At 29.9% G+C, this 18,858-nt stretch overlaps 2 protein-coding genes across 2 annotated transcripts in view; one reads left to right on the forward strand and one right to left on the reverse strand.

Annotated features, from left to right (window-relative positions):
- The window catches only part of LOC105453396 (cyclin-dependent kinase 4-like), a 144,067-nt gene that overhangs the window by 1,971 nt on the left and 123,238 nt on the right, over window positions 1–18,858 (forward strand). The window lies entirely within an intron of this gene.
- LOC105453400 (bumetanide-sensitive sodium-(potassium)-chloride cotransporter) lies at window positions 1,464–14,555 on the reverse strand. The gene is given in 20 exon segments (XM_011695334.1): window positions 1,464–1,691; window positions 2,095–2,206; window positions 2,292–2,440; window positions 2,576–2,690; window positions 2,825–2,931; window positions 3,344–3,455; window positions 3,726–3,961; window positions 4,088–4,329; window positions 4,430–4,574; window positions 4,734–4,933; window positions 5,317–5,438; window positions 5,535–5,763; window positions 6,278–6,442; window positions 6,444–6,604; window positions 6,732–6,846; window positions 7,307–7,560; window positions 8,175–8,439; window positions 9,265–9,325; window positions 9,683–9,826; window positions 14,264–14,555. Coding segments are annotated over 19 exon segments (3,060 nt in total). The 5' UTR covers window positions 9,817–9,826; window positions 14,264–14,555; the 3' UTR covers window positions 1,464–1,555.

The raw sequence follows: 18,858 nt of genomic DNA on the forward strand, positions 1-18,858 counted from the left end.
GTTCTCATTACGTCGTATATATGGTATACATATATTTATGCATACATCTGTCGAACGATTGCCCCGACCTTCGATCGTGGAAATCTCCATTACGATATCGGTCATTTCAAATGTCCGCGCGCGTGGCCGATGGTATCTCATGAAAAGGCGCGGCCTTTAATCTCTAAAATTGTATAGCTCTATAGTGTGTTGCCAGATTTTTTGCAGATTTGGTGCAAATGGTACAATTATATACCGACGAGATACTATTAAAGACTGACAATCTTATGGGAGTTAGCGTGACTGTTAAAATTTAAGCAATTAGCCAATACAATGTAGTACTAATTTTACGATTTATTATTAGACCAATGTTTTTCAGACGTGTACATATATTTACAACTTGCTAATAGTTAATTTTATTTAAAACTGAATTTTTATAGTTACCATTCGTGTTTGATTATTCATATTTAAAAATGATAACAATATGTATAAAAAAAATTATAATTTTGCGCCAATATATAATGATATTTACAGTAGCATGATAAGAATTCTTAAATTATTTGTAAAGTATTTGTATAATAAAAAATCATGATTTTAATAATGCATTATTTAAATATTTATATTAACAATCGCAAATTTATGTATTAATAGTTGATAACATCAACACTCTTCAGTTGTAATACCTCCGGGTTCCCTTTGATGATCACGAAAATTTTCCAGGATTTCAAGGATTTGATAGTCTTTAATGATATCTCGTCGGTGATTGTATCTATTGACATATGTATATAGTATTGGACGGAACAATTTTATAATTTTATAATTACTTCCTATTTTCTCTTAATGTTTTTCTTCATTCTTGTCCCTCCATTTTAATTCTTTCATTTAAATCATTTGTTTCAATTATCTGTTTTGTTAGTTTCAACTTACAGTATCGATTCAATTCAAAGCATATCAAAGTCTAATTACCTTGATATATGTATAAGATTTGCGTTGTTTGAAATTCCCAAAAAAATTTTTACACTTAAAAAGAGATATACAATTTTTGGACGTTAGAGAGAGAGAGAGAGAGAGAGAGAGAGAGAGAGAGAGAGAGAGAACGAGACTCTAAATGCAAAACATGCAAGCAAACAGATCTACTTATAAGAGAAGAGATATAAATATTATTTATAAAATAAATTTATATTTAAATATCTACATTTATTTATTTTATTAGCTTAATTTATCTTTTTCATACCTTTTGACTAAAATACTTTTAGTTAAAAAATATTAAAAGCAGTACATATAACTTTTTTTAGAAAGAAGGAGAGAAAAAGAATTAATATACGCATATATTCTTATTTTAAGTACTAAAAATGAAATAAATTGTAAAGACGAGGGATAGATACAAATTGATCGTAATTTTTTTACATTTATTATACATAAGTATATTTTATACAATTGCAGATTCATAATCGGAGATTTATAAATAAGAAATTTTAAATATAAATATATTGAGCACGACAGTAATTATACATATATTAATTATTTAGTATGTACATATAATCATTTAATAGATAATTATACCTAGTTGTGTGGCTTATGAGTAGACTGTCACCACAGAAGTTTGATTTCCACGGACTAAAATAGTAGGTGGCATATCCCTTGTAAGCACCTCCAGCCAGGCCATGTATAATGGCGCCGAAACTGCACCCCTTCTTGGTATTGGTAAAGACCTTTAAATTACAAAAGCTTTTTTGAGAAATTATTAATAATAATGTAAAGAGAATAATGTAAATCGTAATGCAGAAAATAATGTAAGAGAATAAGATATGAGAGTTACATATTTATATATAAATGTTTAACCCATATATTTGAATATCTTACAAAAATATTCTTTTTAAATATATTTTCAAGAATATTTAAATATACAGATCGATATAATATTTAATAGTATTTAATTAACAAGGGCAAGCAAATATCGAATGTCAATACTTGTATAATAATTTCTTATATTTAATTCAAAATTAAAAAATTATTATACGTAAATACATGAATATTAAATATTTATATTCTACAATAAGTATTAGGATGTGTGTTTGTGTGTGTATAATACTTAATATATATGATTATACATACATAACTACCAAGGTAGACTGACTCGAATTTTCCAATAATAATTGTCGCAATCGCAATTGCTGATGCGTTTTATGTCGTTGAGCGTGAAGCTCGTTATCAGTAATATAGCATCCTAAAAATAATTATTATTCTCACACTTTGAATATTAGTTGCATATTAGTGATATTGTTGAAACAAAAGTTGCACCAATAACTTACCACTATTTTCGGAAGAATCATTTACTCGAAAATCGGATATTAATTTATCAAACAAAGTCTGTGTTTCTTGTTTTAATTCGACGCTAGTGTCATCTACTACTTTCAGGCTTCTGTAGTCAATTCGTATTTTGTTCATTATCTCAATCATTCTGCAGAAAAATTAATAATTTTATACTTTAATTACATTTTTTAATAATATTGTTTGCTCAAAATAACTTCACCGATAAATTATCAGTATTCATACACACATTATGAAGCACATTATATTTTTATTATTTACTTACTCTTTTTCTTTCGTGTTGATATCTTGCTTATCGTCGGTCAGAGCGAATAACCTCATCTTACAGTGCTTCCAATTTGAGCGCATGTTGATTATATATGGTAGGAGAATTGTCAAACCTGTTGAATAAAATAACTTCTGCCATTTAAAATTGAATAAGAAATTTCAGCGAACACTATACGTTACGAATGGTTAAAGTACGTCTATATCAATTCATTGACATATTAATCATCCGTTTATTTGTTTAAGTTACCTCCATCGTCATATAGCCACCACACATCAATTGTTCCTTTCTTATGCTCTTTTTGAAAAATTGTTATATTTTCTGGAGTAGAAGCTATTCTGCCATTTCGCCTTTTGCTAAAATAATTGCTGATCAGTTGTAACAGTAAATAAATTTAAATAATTTGGCTGAATTTATAAATTTTTATGGAAAAAATTACTCTGAAATAAATATTTTTTTTCTTAACGAGAATTTCATGTATACGAGAAGATATTAAACAATGAGAATTAAAAACATGGAAAATAAAGCTTTAATAGTATAAATAATTAAATAAATTTTTTGATTTCTTAGTTAATTAAGTCACTTTAATAAAAATTTTAATTAAATTTTAATTAATAAAATATGTAATATTAAAAATTAGAAACCAACAAATTTCAAAAATATATGATTAAATTTTTTTTATAACAAAATCAATTCTAAATTTGGTGAAAAAAATTTTTTATATTATTTAGTACGGTAAAAAGCTATTATTTTGTTGTTTTTACTTACAGCAATTTGTCAATAGCATGTCTTTTCTTCTGTTTTATATTTTCTTGAGCTTTCCAATTTATTGTTGAATGTTCAATCACAGATGTCGTATCGGGTGTGACAAATGAAGTATCTATAAAATGATGTTAAATAAAATGCGGATGAAACAATTATAGAGAGATCGAAACATTGATCACGATTTTTAATTATATCTCATCTCTTATTTAACAATTCTGATATATTTGCAAGAAATGGAATACTTTTCGTTTTAAGTAACAAAAAAACAATACAGTTTTTTACGTTATAAGTAATAATTAACTGTAAATATTAACTGTAAATTATAAATATGGCTGACAAGGGGCGATATAATTTTTATCTACTTTAATTTAATATCGACTCTTACCTATTGTTGATACGCTTTGTATTCTGGGAATTGTCATCTGTGAGCTCATGAAGGTATCATTGCTGTCAGATCGCGTCAAAGTATTACCCGCCAAATTATTATAGTTATTCTGTGCAAGAACTCCGTTATCATCGTCTCCGTTCGACTCTTCATCGATTGTCATGACTGATTGTGAGCAATCCAAACCTTCGGGAATTCTTAAGATTGCCGCCGCCAACTTGTTATCGAAAACATTGCTGCAGAGAGAAAACAAGTGTTAAAATCTTGAAACGTGCCGTTCGCATATTTTGATATTAATTTCAATATTTATTTCATTATTAATTTGTCATTTTAATCTTGGAGCGAGTAATCAATCAACTTACTGAATAATATTGAAATATTCTTGCAAATCTCTATGACTGCATGTCGACCAGTGGGTCTTATAACCCAAGAGAACCACATTAGGAGTTAAATTGCCCATCCCGGCTGTCTTCATCAGCGCAGTAGCACCTCGTTCTAAACTGAAGCCATCCAACAAGTGATAGAATGATTTTATATCTTGTTTTTCTAGCCAGGAGATACTCGTATTTTTACGTTCGGAGCGTAATCGATATGGCAGTCGTGTCTGAAATTGCGTTGAAAAGTTAGCGTCATAATTTTACCGCGTAAACAATTATAAATAATAAGCATAGACTTATATTGCTAAATATAAATTGATGTAATACCGAAAAAACTTCTCCAACAATCAGCAACGAATTCTTCGTGATAAGATTCGCCAAGTGTATTAACGCAGGTCTCGCAGCAGGTGGACCAGTAAGCGCCAAAATTTTTGGAGCATAATTCTTCACGTGTTCGTTAATGGAATTCATCCTAAAAAAAGTTATTGTAAATTTCAAACTGAAAACTCCTTTAAGTAAAAATACAAAGGCAGTGATATTAATTCAGACATTCTGTAATTCCGAGCAAGGAATTCGATTAAAAGGAATACAAATGCAAACAAAAGAAATTATTTGTTTTAAATGATAATACTTGTGGACGTAGGAAATTGTAGTTCGATAAACTTGTGCCTGCATGCTGCTGCCCCAATTCGCGTTTGGTTTAGAGTAAAGTACTATTAAATATAGCACGAGGATGATTACGATGGTAATGAGTAACGTCTCCCAATTGATGAGGAACATAATCACCACGCAAAGGATAAAACCCAACAGAGATTGCCAGATATTGTAGTACTACAAAAAGAAGGAATTAATAAAATACCGCGCGTATATTTTTATCTTTATAAAAATATTTAAAAAGCCTAATCTTTTCTTTCAAAATTCTTAATTCTCAACAGGTAGTCATTAATCTTCCTAAATAAATAAATTATATATATATATAAGTTTAAGGAATTAACATGTGTGATAAAATAAATCTAAAATGGCATATTTTAAAAATCTCTTTCATTTCTCTTTTCTAATTATAATAAATTTTTTTTTACATATGATATAATACCATACACGCAGTGAAAGAGGTATCAAAATATCAAACAATAATAAAGATTAAGCATTTTTAGAAAGAAATGTTTTTTAGACTTTTGTCTTGTTTTATTTAACTAAATAAATTTCTAATTTACTTTAAAACTAGGCCGCCATCCGAGAGGTCGAACGAGCTCTGCGTGAAAAGTGCATAAATTCATTAAAGCGTACGACGCTAAAAAGAAGTTCGTGATGTACGGTGCGACTGCGTTGAGATTGGCTGAAAGAGAAACGATTAAGAGTTTCTGGGAAATCAAATTAACGATAATAGGAATTCGATATTTCAATAAGTTTGTAATATTTCGGGATACTTTACCGGGTAAGAGAAAGATTGCCGCAATGATAAATGTGAGAACGTATGCTCGATAGGGTTCCCCGGCCTTTCCGTATCCCTTGCTAAGGTAAATAAAGGGAAAAAGTCCATCTCGACCCATAGCCTGAATGAGTCTCGGCACCGACAATACATTTGTCATCGCCGTCGACAAAGTAGCTGCGAAGCATCCTGCGTACATTAGCGGTGCCCATAATGACATTAACTGCATAACCTGAGAAAAATAATTATTCTATATAAAATTGTATTCATAATTAATAAATTATTTGTTAATTGAAAGTATTAATTTCCTACTTATTAAATAAAAATTCTAACAATTACTATATTTTCACAATTTCTTAGCAAATTTGAAAATAATTTCTTTTAGATAAACATATTTTAAGCAGTAAACATTAAATTTATTCTGTGTGCAAAATTAGATACTTCTTTAGCAGCTTTATTTTGCATTGAGTATTTTCATAAAAATGCACTAATAATTAATTGAGAAATTAATTGAGCATTGTAAGTTTTGTTATTTGTTTATGTTCTTTGAAGTTAATTTGCAAATAAATTTAGAACAATTCTTTATTTTACTTTTATTGTAAAAATTGATACTTTATCTTTGAAAGATTCACTTTTGGTTCTATCATTTGAGATTAAAATAAGAAATTAGAGATTGAAATATGAAATTATCATGATAATTTCAAGATATATCGTATCTTTATTAATATTTTTAAATATTGACATACTTGGTAACTGTTGTGCAATCCGTACGTGCAGTTAACTCCAGGAGTGCAGTTTACAATAATGCCATTCTCAAAACCACCTGCATCTCTGAGAGCCGCACCGCCGGCAAAAAGGCTGCACATTAGATAACTAAGCATAGAGATCAGTAGAGCGAGAAGAGTCCCAAAAAGGTATGTTTCTCGCCGGATTCTTCAAATCACCAGAAATGTTAGCGCCCGCTTGAATCCCAGTGACCGATGGGAAGAAGATAGCAAACACTGAGAAGAAGTCTAAAAGATTGTTCTCAGAGTACCGATAATCCGATCCGAGATTCTCTTTAAATACATCCGCTAGAAATAATATATTTTTATTAAAACAAGTTATTAAACTCTTTGATAGATTTTTGATAGATCCACTTCATTTGATTCACATCGTATTGTTATTATATCGTTTTACTAATTATAGTTTTATACTCACCAGAAAACCCTATGAAACCTTTCGCTATTTGTTCCTCGGTTTGTGGTCCCATGATAGTACCAATTACAAAATTGAGGATCGCACCTATGATAATGACGATAAGGAAGTTTTGTGCCTAATGATAGAACGCATAGTACATTAATATCAAATCGAAACAAATTTATTTTATAATCGTTACTTTTTAATCAAATTATCATTAATATATCATTTTCATAACAAGTTACTCGTATAAGAATTTGATCTATATAGAGGAAGGTCGCCGATGTATCATCATATCACTTTGAATTATATTTCTTCAAAGTTAGAAATAAAACCCTATTAAAAAAAATCATAAAAATATTGTTTTTACATTTGTAAAATTTGTTTTTAGCTGATTTTGTATATAGAAATAAATCACAAATATATAAATTATAGGTTTTTAACTTTTTATTTATGTTGACAGATCATATTTTTATTATTATTAATAAGATGAAACGTTTAATTTCCAAGAAATAAGCAAGTGTCTTTTTAGGAGATTTATGTGGCGACTTTCCTTTACATAAACAAAATTATTCTAGAATAAACAGATCTAATACCTTTGATTCCCACTCCATGCCGATCGCACAGATAAGACTCATAACGACAAGTGCCATTATACCAACGATTCTAACGTCATTTATGCCATTATCTATGATCTTCAAATTATTTGCTTTTAATAAATCGTTCAGGGAATCACAGAAACCGATCGTGTTCATAGAAGCTGATATAATGTTTGCAACCATAAACACGATGCCAACCGATGTGCCTAACTCAGACCCAAGAGAACGAGACATCATGAAGTATACTCCACCTGTAAATTAATTGATTTTATTTCATTTTTAACCATCTTTCTGCATAAATAAAAATGTAAAATATCAAACAACTATTCGAATTATTTAAATCAACTTGTGATTATTTAAAAAATCAGTTTTTTAATATTAAAAATGTACTAAAATATTGTTAAGCTACGCATTAAAGCAGACTCCAGTCAAAATTAATTAAAAAACTGGATTTTGTAATAAATTTACACTGAAAGATAATTTATTAAATCCACTCATTTTATGATGACATAAAAGCTCAAAACTTTTACATCCAATTTTTTTAATGGCATTAAAAGAATAATTATCATGCTTTTAAATTAACAATTTTATCTCTGTCATTTATTATTATTCTGTATTAAACGAATTGTTAGATTAGAAATGTATAGCAAATTTTAGGTGAATTATAATCACGTTTTCTGTTTTGTCTCATCAAGACAAATTGCCCGGGCTAAATTGGTTAATAATAATGATAAGGACTCTTCTAGTTCGGGGACAAACCCCGAGCGTCTAACGACATCGTATATAGAGCGGTACGTGGTGTGCACGACGCCACTCCTTCGGTGAAAAAAAAAAAAGAATTACGGAATGCGTTACCGTAACACACCTCCCTTTACTTCCCCATTACTGCTAATTGCGCTGAGGCTAAGCGTCGTAATGAAGCAGATGAACGATGATAGTCCGATAATGCCGATGGTCTGTAGTATGCCGGCCTGCGCGACTATCCACGGGAGTCGCAGAAACAGCATTACGCCCCATATGTTCAGCAGGCACGGTATGCAAACGCCTTGGATCCATCCTAATTTTATTCCGACGTGATGCTGCTGATCGCTGACGTTCCCGACTTGTCCGGTCTCGACGGCATTGGCGTCCTGGAACAGTGTTTATTTAGAGGCTCAATTCCGCACTGCCTACGTTGCGCAATTTGATGCCGACCAATTTGATGTTGATAAACTATTCAACATCGTAAATCACATAATTACACATAATTCAAATACAAATTACATAATAAAATAATAAACTATATAAATTACATAATTTTGACAATATATATCGATATATTGATAATAAAAAACTTCAGAAACTCTATTGATTGCAAGAAATTTAAAAATTTTGAAGATTACTTGACTTTTAGAAATACGATTCATTTTGTTCAGTTTTAACGTTTCTTGCTACAAACTACGTGTGAATTAAATAAAATAAATACTGTTGACAGTATAATTAAGCGTTAAGAATTGCGAAAGTTAAGAATTAAGATTGGACCGCTAAAATATTTCAAAAGACATTTGAGAAACAAATATTTCACAAAAGTGTTTTAATTATATATAATAATATATTAAACGGTGAGATACCCATTTGATCTTGAGCGCAAGTATGCACTTACTCTCATTTTTCGAGAGTTGATAAAATTCCATTGGCATTTGCGCGATTTTTGAAATTGGATTTTGCACGTTGGATTTTGCAAAGTATTAAAGAGATCATATATCTCTTGATATAACTAGTTATCAATCGTGCGGCGACAGTGTAGGTGGCTAGTTATATCAAGAGATTTAAATATATGATTTATTTATTTATTTATTTATTATGTCATATTTATTTATTTTATTTTAAATGTCTTAGATTTTTTATTTAATATTTGAAATTTTAATACTATTGTATTAACCTGTGATAAAGCATAAATGTATAGGTTTCCTCACCTTTACTGCATCTCCATTATGTAGAGCGCCCAGAGATGGTCTTTTTGCGCGACGGCTTATTCTATAAAAAAAAGAGATTGGTGCAGATGTAATGATAAAATTATTATTTTTCTAGCCAGTTCGATTCGCCAAATCAAATAAATATTTCTCGGATAAATGTATGAAAAACGGTACAGATTTTTTTTATAATGGAGACGTAAATGCGAAAAAGAAATTAACAATTATCTAATATTACTTAAACAAAACAGACTAAACAGACGCTAGACTATGATAAATATAGCAAATTTTGTAATAATTAAGAGTTCTTTTTTTTTTCAAACCAACAAAACATATAATGTGATAATTAAGAAGTGTATATATGTAATTAATTTGATACATGTACATATGTAATATATTGATGTATCTTATAAAACTATACCTGTAATGATCCAGTCGTGGAAATACGTCCGACATTACGCCCACATTAATAGATATCGAGGATCTCTTGATATTTTGTTGTAATTGTCCAATCGCATCACTTTTCGGTGCGTCGTTTTGAAAACGATTCTCCATCTTGCTTGGTCTGAAAATTGCATTACAAGCAATATATTTTTTTACTTTCCGGCTATCCATGCACATTACGCAAGCCATTATCTTTCCGCATAAATAGTTAAGTAAAAAGGTGATTAAATAGCTAGAACGATAATTCTAAAAGGAAGGCAACAAATGTACAGTAACAATCTATTCCGATGTACGTACATTATATATATGTTCTGCCTATTGTGTAATTACGGGAACTTTCCAGCGATACAAATCGACATTGAGGAGTCATCTTTATCTCTTGCTGGAAATTTCCCTATATTATTTAGGCATAACGCGTAAATAGAATAATCTCTTTAATACTACGCACGTTGCAATTTTCGGAAGGCGACATGTGATTCAATATCGATTAGAAGGTCTCCTGGAGTGATTACGAGAAGGGCAATTAAGGTCACGAAGTATTTCGCAGAAAAGACTACGGACATTTACGAGCAATGAGTCAGATTGATCAAATGTTTGCAGTATGTATGTATGACTTCTGCTCTTCAATTAATGAATACCAGTGACCGGTCGCATGTTCGGATAATTCACCTTTCATGTGAACTATCCGGAAGTTTCGGAAATAAGATAAGATACTGTCGGACAGGTCTATATTTAAAGATTGTCTTGTGTTTGTGAGCGAGTATGTGCAAAAAATATTATCAGTCTCACTCTCTCATTCTCTCTTTTTCCTACAGACTTATAAATAGTAATATGACTGCGTTTTGCGGCACGCAAATTTTCGAGTAATCATTTGGCCATATTCCCAAAATTCAATTGTGCGGTTCAACGTCTTGCAAATTTGAGAGATTTACTAGCAATGACTAGCGCTAAAACGATTTATGAACAATTTTTTATTATGACTATCTGAGAAAATAATAGCGATGTATAATAAAAATTAAAATAAATATTGCATGAATATAACAACTTATCATATCTGCCAATTTTTTCTTATTTTTGTACTAAATTGATACAAGGGTTATTTTTATAAACGTTTATCTGTCTAATGACAATGAAAGAATCAATGCGATTATATAATGTGTTCTCGAAAAATTAAAGTGATTATCTCTTTTCTTCTCCCTCTGATATCTATCAAAAGTTAGTGTTCTTTATAAACAACAATATTTTAAGACAATTATTTATAACGTTTCATAAATTTCAACGTTAAAAATATTTAAACAATTAAATAAGAGATTAAATTTGGTTACCCAATTTTTTGTAAGCCCAATTTAAATTAAAAAAGAAATAAAAACCTTTTTTCTTTTCTATATATTTAAAATCTTAGATACCTATAACTTTTTTATTTTTAACCAAAATTATAAATATAAAAACGCTTTGATATAAACAATTCCACTTTTGTTTAGCTTTGTTGCATCAAAGAAAAAAAAACGTTGACGGATTTATAATTTTATCATTACTTGTCAAACTATGAGTTGCAAAAAAACAATAGATAATTATAAAACATTTGCAAAAAAACAATAGGAAATTATAAAGAAAGGGAAAACAAAGGGAAAAATAATTAAAGTGAATGAACACAGACAGGCATTTCTGCCGGGGTAAAACGAGAAAATAACTCTTCTAATAAAGATCTCGTATAATTTTTGTCCTGTATCTGAATCCTTCTTTTGATTCAATGCACCTGTACAAAATTACGGGTCAGCGAAATGGAAAACAGAGTCAAGTAGTAACTCGAAATCAATAACGAATGTTCAACGGCGAGACACGATTCATTTTCATCGATTTACTATCGCTTCGTGCTTGCAAATGCATACACCTCACAATGCCAACATAACAAATAAATATATGAAACGGTTTTCGGTTGTTGTCGCGAGCTTTACTTTCTCATACATGCGGTTCTTGTTGTCAACAACGGTGACACCGAGACGCCTACGATGTCCTTGAAAGTACCTCCCATTGACGGTCGTTCCCCTTATCAACTCGGCTCGGACCAAGACTTCGATTTATCACTGACTTACACGACAGGCGAATCGCGAATAGATAATCGATCAAAATAATAAGCCAGTTTCATATGCTTTTTCCAGATAATTAAATGATCAATCTATTTTAAAGATAATGAATTTCAAACGATAATGCGTTTTCAATAATGCGTACATGTTATTTGTCACCAATGAATACTTGTCACTAATAAATATCATTCGAATGTAATTATTGTGCAAGAGACTTATATTTTCTTTCTTCCACACATTAAAATTTTATTATATTTCTTTGTTTAATTTATTCTTTTTGAATTTAGATTAAATTGACTAAATATAAGCTGACCCGAGGATTAACAGAATAAAATGTAATTACATCATAATTTAAAAATAGTACAAATTTAAAAAAAATTACATTTACATTAAATTAAAACAGTTTGCTCTAATTTGTATCTATAAATTTATATAATATTTCATGTAACTGTTTATTGTGTATTATATTCGAAAATTTAATTTTTTTTTAAATCATATTCTGTTAATTATTCAATTATTTTTAATAATATTTACATATTTTATAAACATCGGTAAAACATCAGTATACATGAAACAATCCACTTAGCTGAAGAAATTATAAAATTATTTTATTAAAAATATTTTTCTATTTTTTATGTTAAAATAAGGCCAGATCGAAAAGAATTAAATCAAGAACGTATTTTGATCGTAAAAAGTGATAGTTTATTTACAAAACTAATAAATTAATTAATTAATTATAATAAAAGATTGCTTTACTATTAAGCAAGAAAAGATTTTAAAAAAGTCATTATTTAAAGTTTTATAAATGTATTTAAATAAAATAAAGTAAGTTATTTAATGCATCTTTCAAATTGATTAGTTCAAATAGTAATTCAATAGTTTATCAATTATGCGCGCTATCAGTTAAGCGATAGAAAAATTAAAATAGACATAGATTCCGAAATAAATACGTACCGTGTTTAAGCGATCGGTGCAAAATCTAAATTTGATTCACTTGTTGATCACGTTTTATTATGGATATAATCGATTATGAAATATTTATAAGTGCGTAACAAAAGATGATGATAAAATCATGCATTACAGAATAAAATTTCAATCTGATACTTATCACGATGCGAGATTCGATTAGAAGCTGAGAGAGAGAGAGAGAGAGAGAGAGAGAGAGAGAGAGAGAGAGACGGAGGGAGAGAGTGTAAAAATTTCACAATCACCTGCGACTTGCGATTTACAATATTGCTGAAGCGATCTGCGAGAATCTGACACAAGGCACTGAGCGTCAGCACGAAAATTTGGACCTCTGGTGGATCAAAACTCCTCGAGTATATTACGAAAAGAAGTATGCATCGCAAACTTCCCTTTCCACGGCCGCTTAGGCGCCGCGCGGAGGCGTAATAGACACGCGCAGTTCCAATTGCGAGGATATGCGATGTAATATTTGCAAATTGCTATAATAACGATCCTTCACTTAAAATTATTTCAATGAACGCAAAGATATATCTAAATAGAACTATAATCAAGATGTTTACTAAAATCTTGTAAAAAAAATTTGTTGAGAATTTTCGAATTTTTCAGGTTTTTATTCAAAATTTTTAACTAGAGAATCTTTTAATGCAACTTTGAATTAAATCGGAGTGCATGCAATCAATGCAAACAAACTATATATTGAAAATTAATAAAAAAACAGGGATTCTACAAAATTATATCTATCAGTTTCTACAATTGGAAACCTAGGATAGAATAGGAAAAATTCACTACAATATAGTATCTGTTCTCTTTTTCTGAGTATATTATGTATCTTTAATTATTGTTCACCCCGATTATCTTTATAAAAATTCGCGAGACACATGAAAATGTACTTGAATATACGCAGATGTATAAATCCCGTGAAAATTCTAGGTTTCTTTCGGGTAGTAAACATTCTGACTATGAACACGGCCGCATGCGTATATTCGCGAGGCTAGCGGGAACATGCGTGCATCGATTTTTTCGAGTTTGCGTGGGCGCGGACGTACTGCATGCAGCACGTTTTCGTAAACCTTGACGTGCTTGCGTAAGGAACGAAGGAAAATGAAGAGGGAGGGAATAAGAATAAAAGAATGTGCGTTTTCAAGAGAAACGAGCGCGATTTTCATCACGCTTTGCAAAAGAACGCCACCGGCGGGAATGCAGAACGTTTATGACGCGAGATGAAAAGGCGTGAAGGTCGCCCGTCGCGTTGGTCCGCTCGTATTTCGAAAATTGGCGGTTGATGCAACGATGGCGCGAAAAGAGAAGTGAGCTTTGTGCGTGCATGTATTCGTGAAAAAATGCCTAAGGGTTAATGTACGAACAATGAGAGTTGAAAGAAATTGTGTTATAAAACAGGAGCGGTAGGGTTCTCAAAGAGAAAAATAGAAAATCGAACGTAATGAAGAAAGCTATTCACAAATATAAAAATAACTTAGCCGTGTGGTAAAAAGCGAGCCGTAACTCACCTCGATACTTGTCACTTCAAAATCACGTAAGTCACTAAAAAAGAGAGTTTCGGTATTAATAGTATTGCACTGCAATTAGCCGAGTTCCCACTTTAGAAATTTGTTCGTTGAACTTCGTCTGTTCGTGGAAACGTATGTGCGCGGCAAATTTTTATTTTAGGAAAGAGTCGTTCGCGTAACGAAATCGCAACGAGACAGTTTAGTTTGCGTTCATTATCGGCACGAGTCACCGAAGGATGGCCGTGCGATCGAGTTCCGCGAGCGACTACCACCTTTTTCAGTGATTCTGACATTTATATAGACGGCGTGGAACTGTCAATGCGGTCGATGACGTTGACTTTATGTTTACGTTCACGGCAATATATACGTTCATGCTGGCGCGAAGGGATCCCCTTTGCGGAAATACCTTATACTGAATTTAATTCCTGCTTCGAAATTTATACACTGGAAGGAAGCGTAAACTGATCCGCGAATAAATTATCCGCTCTCTTCTGTCGAGTTAGTGTTTGCTATTGTTGTTACTAATAAGCGGTGCTGGCAGAAGTGATGCAATGCCGGTCTTTCTGCGCCGGAATCCTTTACGCGGCTTTTGAAGAGCATTTTACAGTCATGTTTCATTACTGCCGAAGGATAAACTAAATCACTGAACCGTATTTACAAATTCCTAAAGAAGAAAAATATATGTATATTGACGGATGTAAAAAAAAATCTAGTGTTTCTGGCTTTAAGCATCGTAGTTACTTCTTATCGAGATAACATTTGTTATTCATGTTGTTCTTATCATATTTTACGGCAATACATAGATAAATCATGTTTATCATGTTTATCATTTTGTATATATAATAAATTTAATATATTTTATCTAGATTTTTTTTAATGAAAAATTTAAGAATAAATATAGTTTTAATAATAAATATTGTAGTGTAAAATTTAAAATATATTTCATTGATTCTTGAATTATTTCTTTATTGGAGTTAAAATTAAGAGTACTAAAAGTTTTAAAATAAAAGTTGAATACGATATCATATTGTTATTAAATTTAACTTTAAATAATGTTTGAAATATATATTACATTCATATATTATGTGTAACATATTTTATATATATATGTGTACGTAATATATGTATATAAATTTAATACAGAAGTTCTTTAATATTAAAAAAAAAGATATAAAAATTTAAAATATAATTTCTTTACTTTAGATTAAATACGTGAAAATTTTAAAAGCAATTGGCATATTGATTCAAATTGCGTATTATTTAATAAAAGAATGGTATTTATTATAGAGATACTATCGGTATTCTCTTATCTACGATCAATGCTAATTTTTTTTACAAGCAGTTAATCGATAATCGATAATTGATAAGTAGTTAAATAAATAATTGTTCTTGTTTGCTTGACGATATCGCAAACACTTCGCTACATCTGCGCGGTCTTACGCTTCGTTTATAATCTGTCGTCAAGAAAGCAATGATTTTATGTAGATACATCGTACAAAAAAATACTGTAGCCAATGCTTGACAATGGATTGCTTTTTTTTTAGCTATATTTAATATCTTCACCTCTTTTCTTTTTCTGACGTGCAAGTGTACTCTTACTCCAAAAACAAAAAATATAAGAACATGTAGTCAAAAAATGAAAAACGCAAATTTAACATCAAATATGCGTCATTAATGATTCTATTGTTACTTGAAACAATTTAAAAGACAACACGCTTTTATTTCTTTTAAATCGCAAGTAAATAAAATTTCCATCAATTAATGTATCCAATTATGTATATTGATACTTTTCCGTACACAAAACATTATATATTTTTTTTCTTTATAAAAATCTCTATTTTTAATTCGAAAGATAGCAGATGCTGGTTTCTGTAGTAGCGCGCACAATTAAGTAGACTCAAAATATTGTAGATTTTTTTTTTTAACGAATAGATACATTTATTGCCATGTGTCTGGTATATCAATGACTTTAAAATACAATACATAAAAAATACTTAAGACGATGCAAGTCATATTGCTAGCGGCATTGTGTTACGCGCTAACGACAGTTTACTGCCAGGTGTGTGCGGCTGATAATCAAATCCACTGCTGTGCGACGTTGGGATGATATAAGCGGTGGATGCGCCTTTTTTTAACATCCTTTTAACGAGTTACCATGAATGTGCTGGTTTCCTTAAGAGAAACGACAGGCGAGCTTAGCATGTCAACATGGGCATGCTTTTATGTAAACCGTGCGCTACTATTCGATAATTTTAACGTCGTAAAGAAACAATTCACACAATAAAAAAATTTTTACATTTTTTGCTTCATTGAAGTACCATTAACAATAAAATTATTTGTAAAATCCAAATAGCTATTAATATTTAAGAGCAACTAATTAGAATTATTATCTTTGCATGTATATCGTCTCTTATTACATCTGTGTCATATGCATATTGTAGAATATGAATACTTTCTAACAAGTATTACTTAGATAAAAATCTGCTTGCTAAATATAACTAAAAAGATATATAACTTATTAATATAATTGATAATTATATAATTTCTAAAATAAATTGATCTCTTTTAATCTAGTTAATAATTTCTGCGTCCTAAAGGAAATAAGGATAGTTATATATAATAAGCTTTTTCGCGTGAGCGAGAGCGGATTGGTTACATGTATAATCAGAGATCTTGTCGGAAGAAGATATTCCGCGGACATGACAGGTGTGTCATATAAACAATGTAGAATGTGACGGCTGTCGGTGCGCAATTGTAAATCATCTTGCTTAAAAGAGTTAAAATATATAGTAATAGCAAATCAATTGCACAATATCTTGCATTAATTTTAGCAGAAATGATATATGTGTGTAGTAATAAAGCAAAAAATATTATGCAAACTATGTATTTTAATACAAAATTCTTTACTTTAATTACTACACAAATTATAATTTTCTTAGTAATTAGATTATTATTTAGTTATATATAAACGTAAACATGTACAATATAGGCAATATTTGCCATATAATATTTCTATAATAATATGAAATGAAAAAAGATATTTCTTCTATAGATATATAAACACAATTGCGACGATGACAATTGTAACTTCGTGCAAATTTTTCTTATCAAGAAAAAAAAAACGTTTTAATTTCAAAGTGAAATTTGCACGACGTAAGCCGTTTAACTTACTAGTTAATTATAGAAACTAGCAAAGAAACAGAAAAATGCAGTAATATCTTTTATACATTTATTAAATTTCCACATAATTATCTAGTGATTTTAATTGATTCTTGTTTACTTTAACAGAATTATTATAAAAAGTGTATAAATCAAATTTTATTTTATAATATATGCTGCATAATTTGTAAACTATATATATATATAGTGTATACATTTAACTTCTATATAAATATTATATGTACACACATATATTAGAGTTCAAATTCTCATAGGAAATGATGTTGATGCGAGTTTATTAGATAAAAAAATAGAATTTTATTAATTGTCAACAATAATTTGAACTAGTTTAAAATTTTATTGTAATAGATTGGAATAGGTAACAATATGTTCCGATGGTTTTTACAGAGAATTAAATTTACTTTATTGTGTGCATATCGACGAAATTGGAGAAATTATTTATTTAATAAGTGAGAATATTATTTCTATTGATATTCGCTATTTTTGCAAAAGCGCAAATTTGTCGAAAAAGTAAGATAAAATTAAAATCTTTCTATTTACTTATCTACTTACTTCTTTTCACGAAAAAGAAAATTCGCATTTTTACAAAAACGCAACAAGGTTGGAATGCAAATTTAATGCTGAATGCTTAAAAAATTTAAATCCTCTGCAAGCTCGCTGTTTTTTTAAATTTAATTTTAATGACTTAACTATAGTGTTATTCTCACCGTAAAAATTAACAATATTTGTAATTATCTTTTCAAATTTGAAATATATAGTCGATTGGACGTAAACTCAAATCAAAAGAAAGAATAGTCGAGTTTAATCATTTGTTTCCGTGTTCAAGTTCATACATTTGACATGGGTATAATTACATCAGCAGAATTTCAATACGTCGGCTGTGTCGTTTAGTTATCGTATGTATGCTATATATTCATCTTGCGTCAGGTACCATAACGCGTGCTCAAATACTTCAAATACTGGATTAAACTGATATCGGCAAGTATGTTACTGGCTAAATCTAGGACTACGTCACTTATACGTAGACAGTGAGTAAATTATATTATATTAGCTCGGTTAAGTTTAATCTATATATGTATATAGTATCTTTAGTTTATATTGTAGATACCAATCTCTTTGAAGAATAATTAATGTATAAACAATCGGCAAAAAAACATTATTTCTAATTCACCTTAATTGCCTATAATTCGTCTCGGTGTCGCAATTGCATTATACATAACTTCCGCGTTTCATGAGAGCATCAGATATTATTGAGAACGTTGCATGTGTATTTTATTGTTTTTATGCTGTACTTGAAGTACAATATAGCGTCAAATAATTGTCGTTTGCGGATTCAAGTTAACTCGTTAAAAACTCGTTAAAAGGTATGCAATATGGCATTTATTATAATGGCTGAAAAATTATTACAACAAATT

The sequence above is a fragment of the Wasmannia auropunctata genome, unplaced genomic scaffold, assembly GCF_000956235.1.
Source record: "Wasmannia auropunctata unplaced genomic scaffold, wasmannia.A_1.0 LD336000.1, whole genome shotgun sequence".
Taxonomy (NCBI): Eukaryota; Metazoa; Arthropoda; class Insecta; order Hymenoptera; family Formicidae; genus Wasmannia; species Wasmannia auropunctata.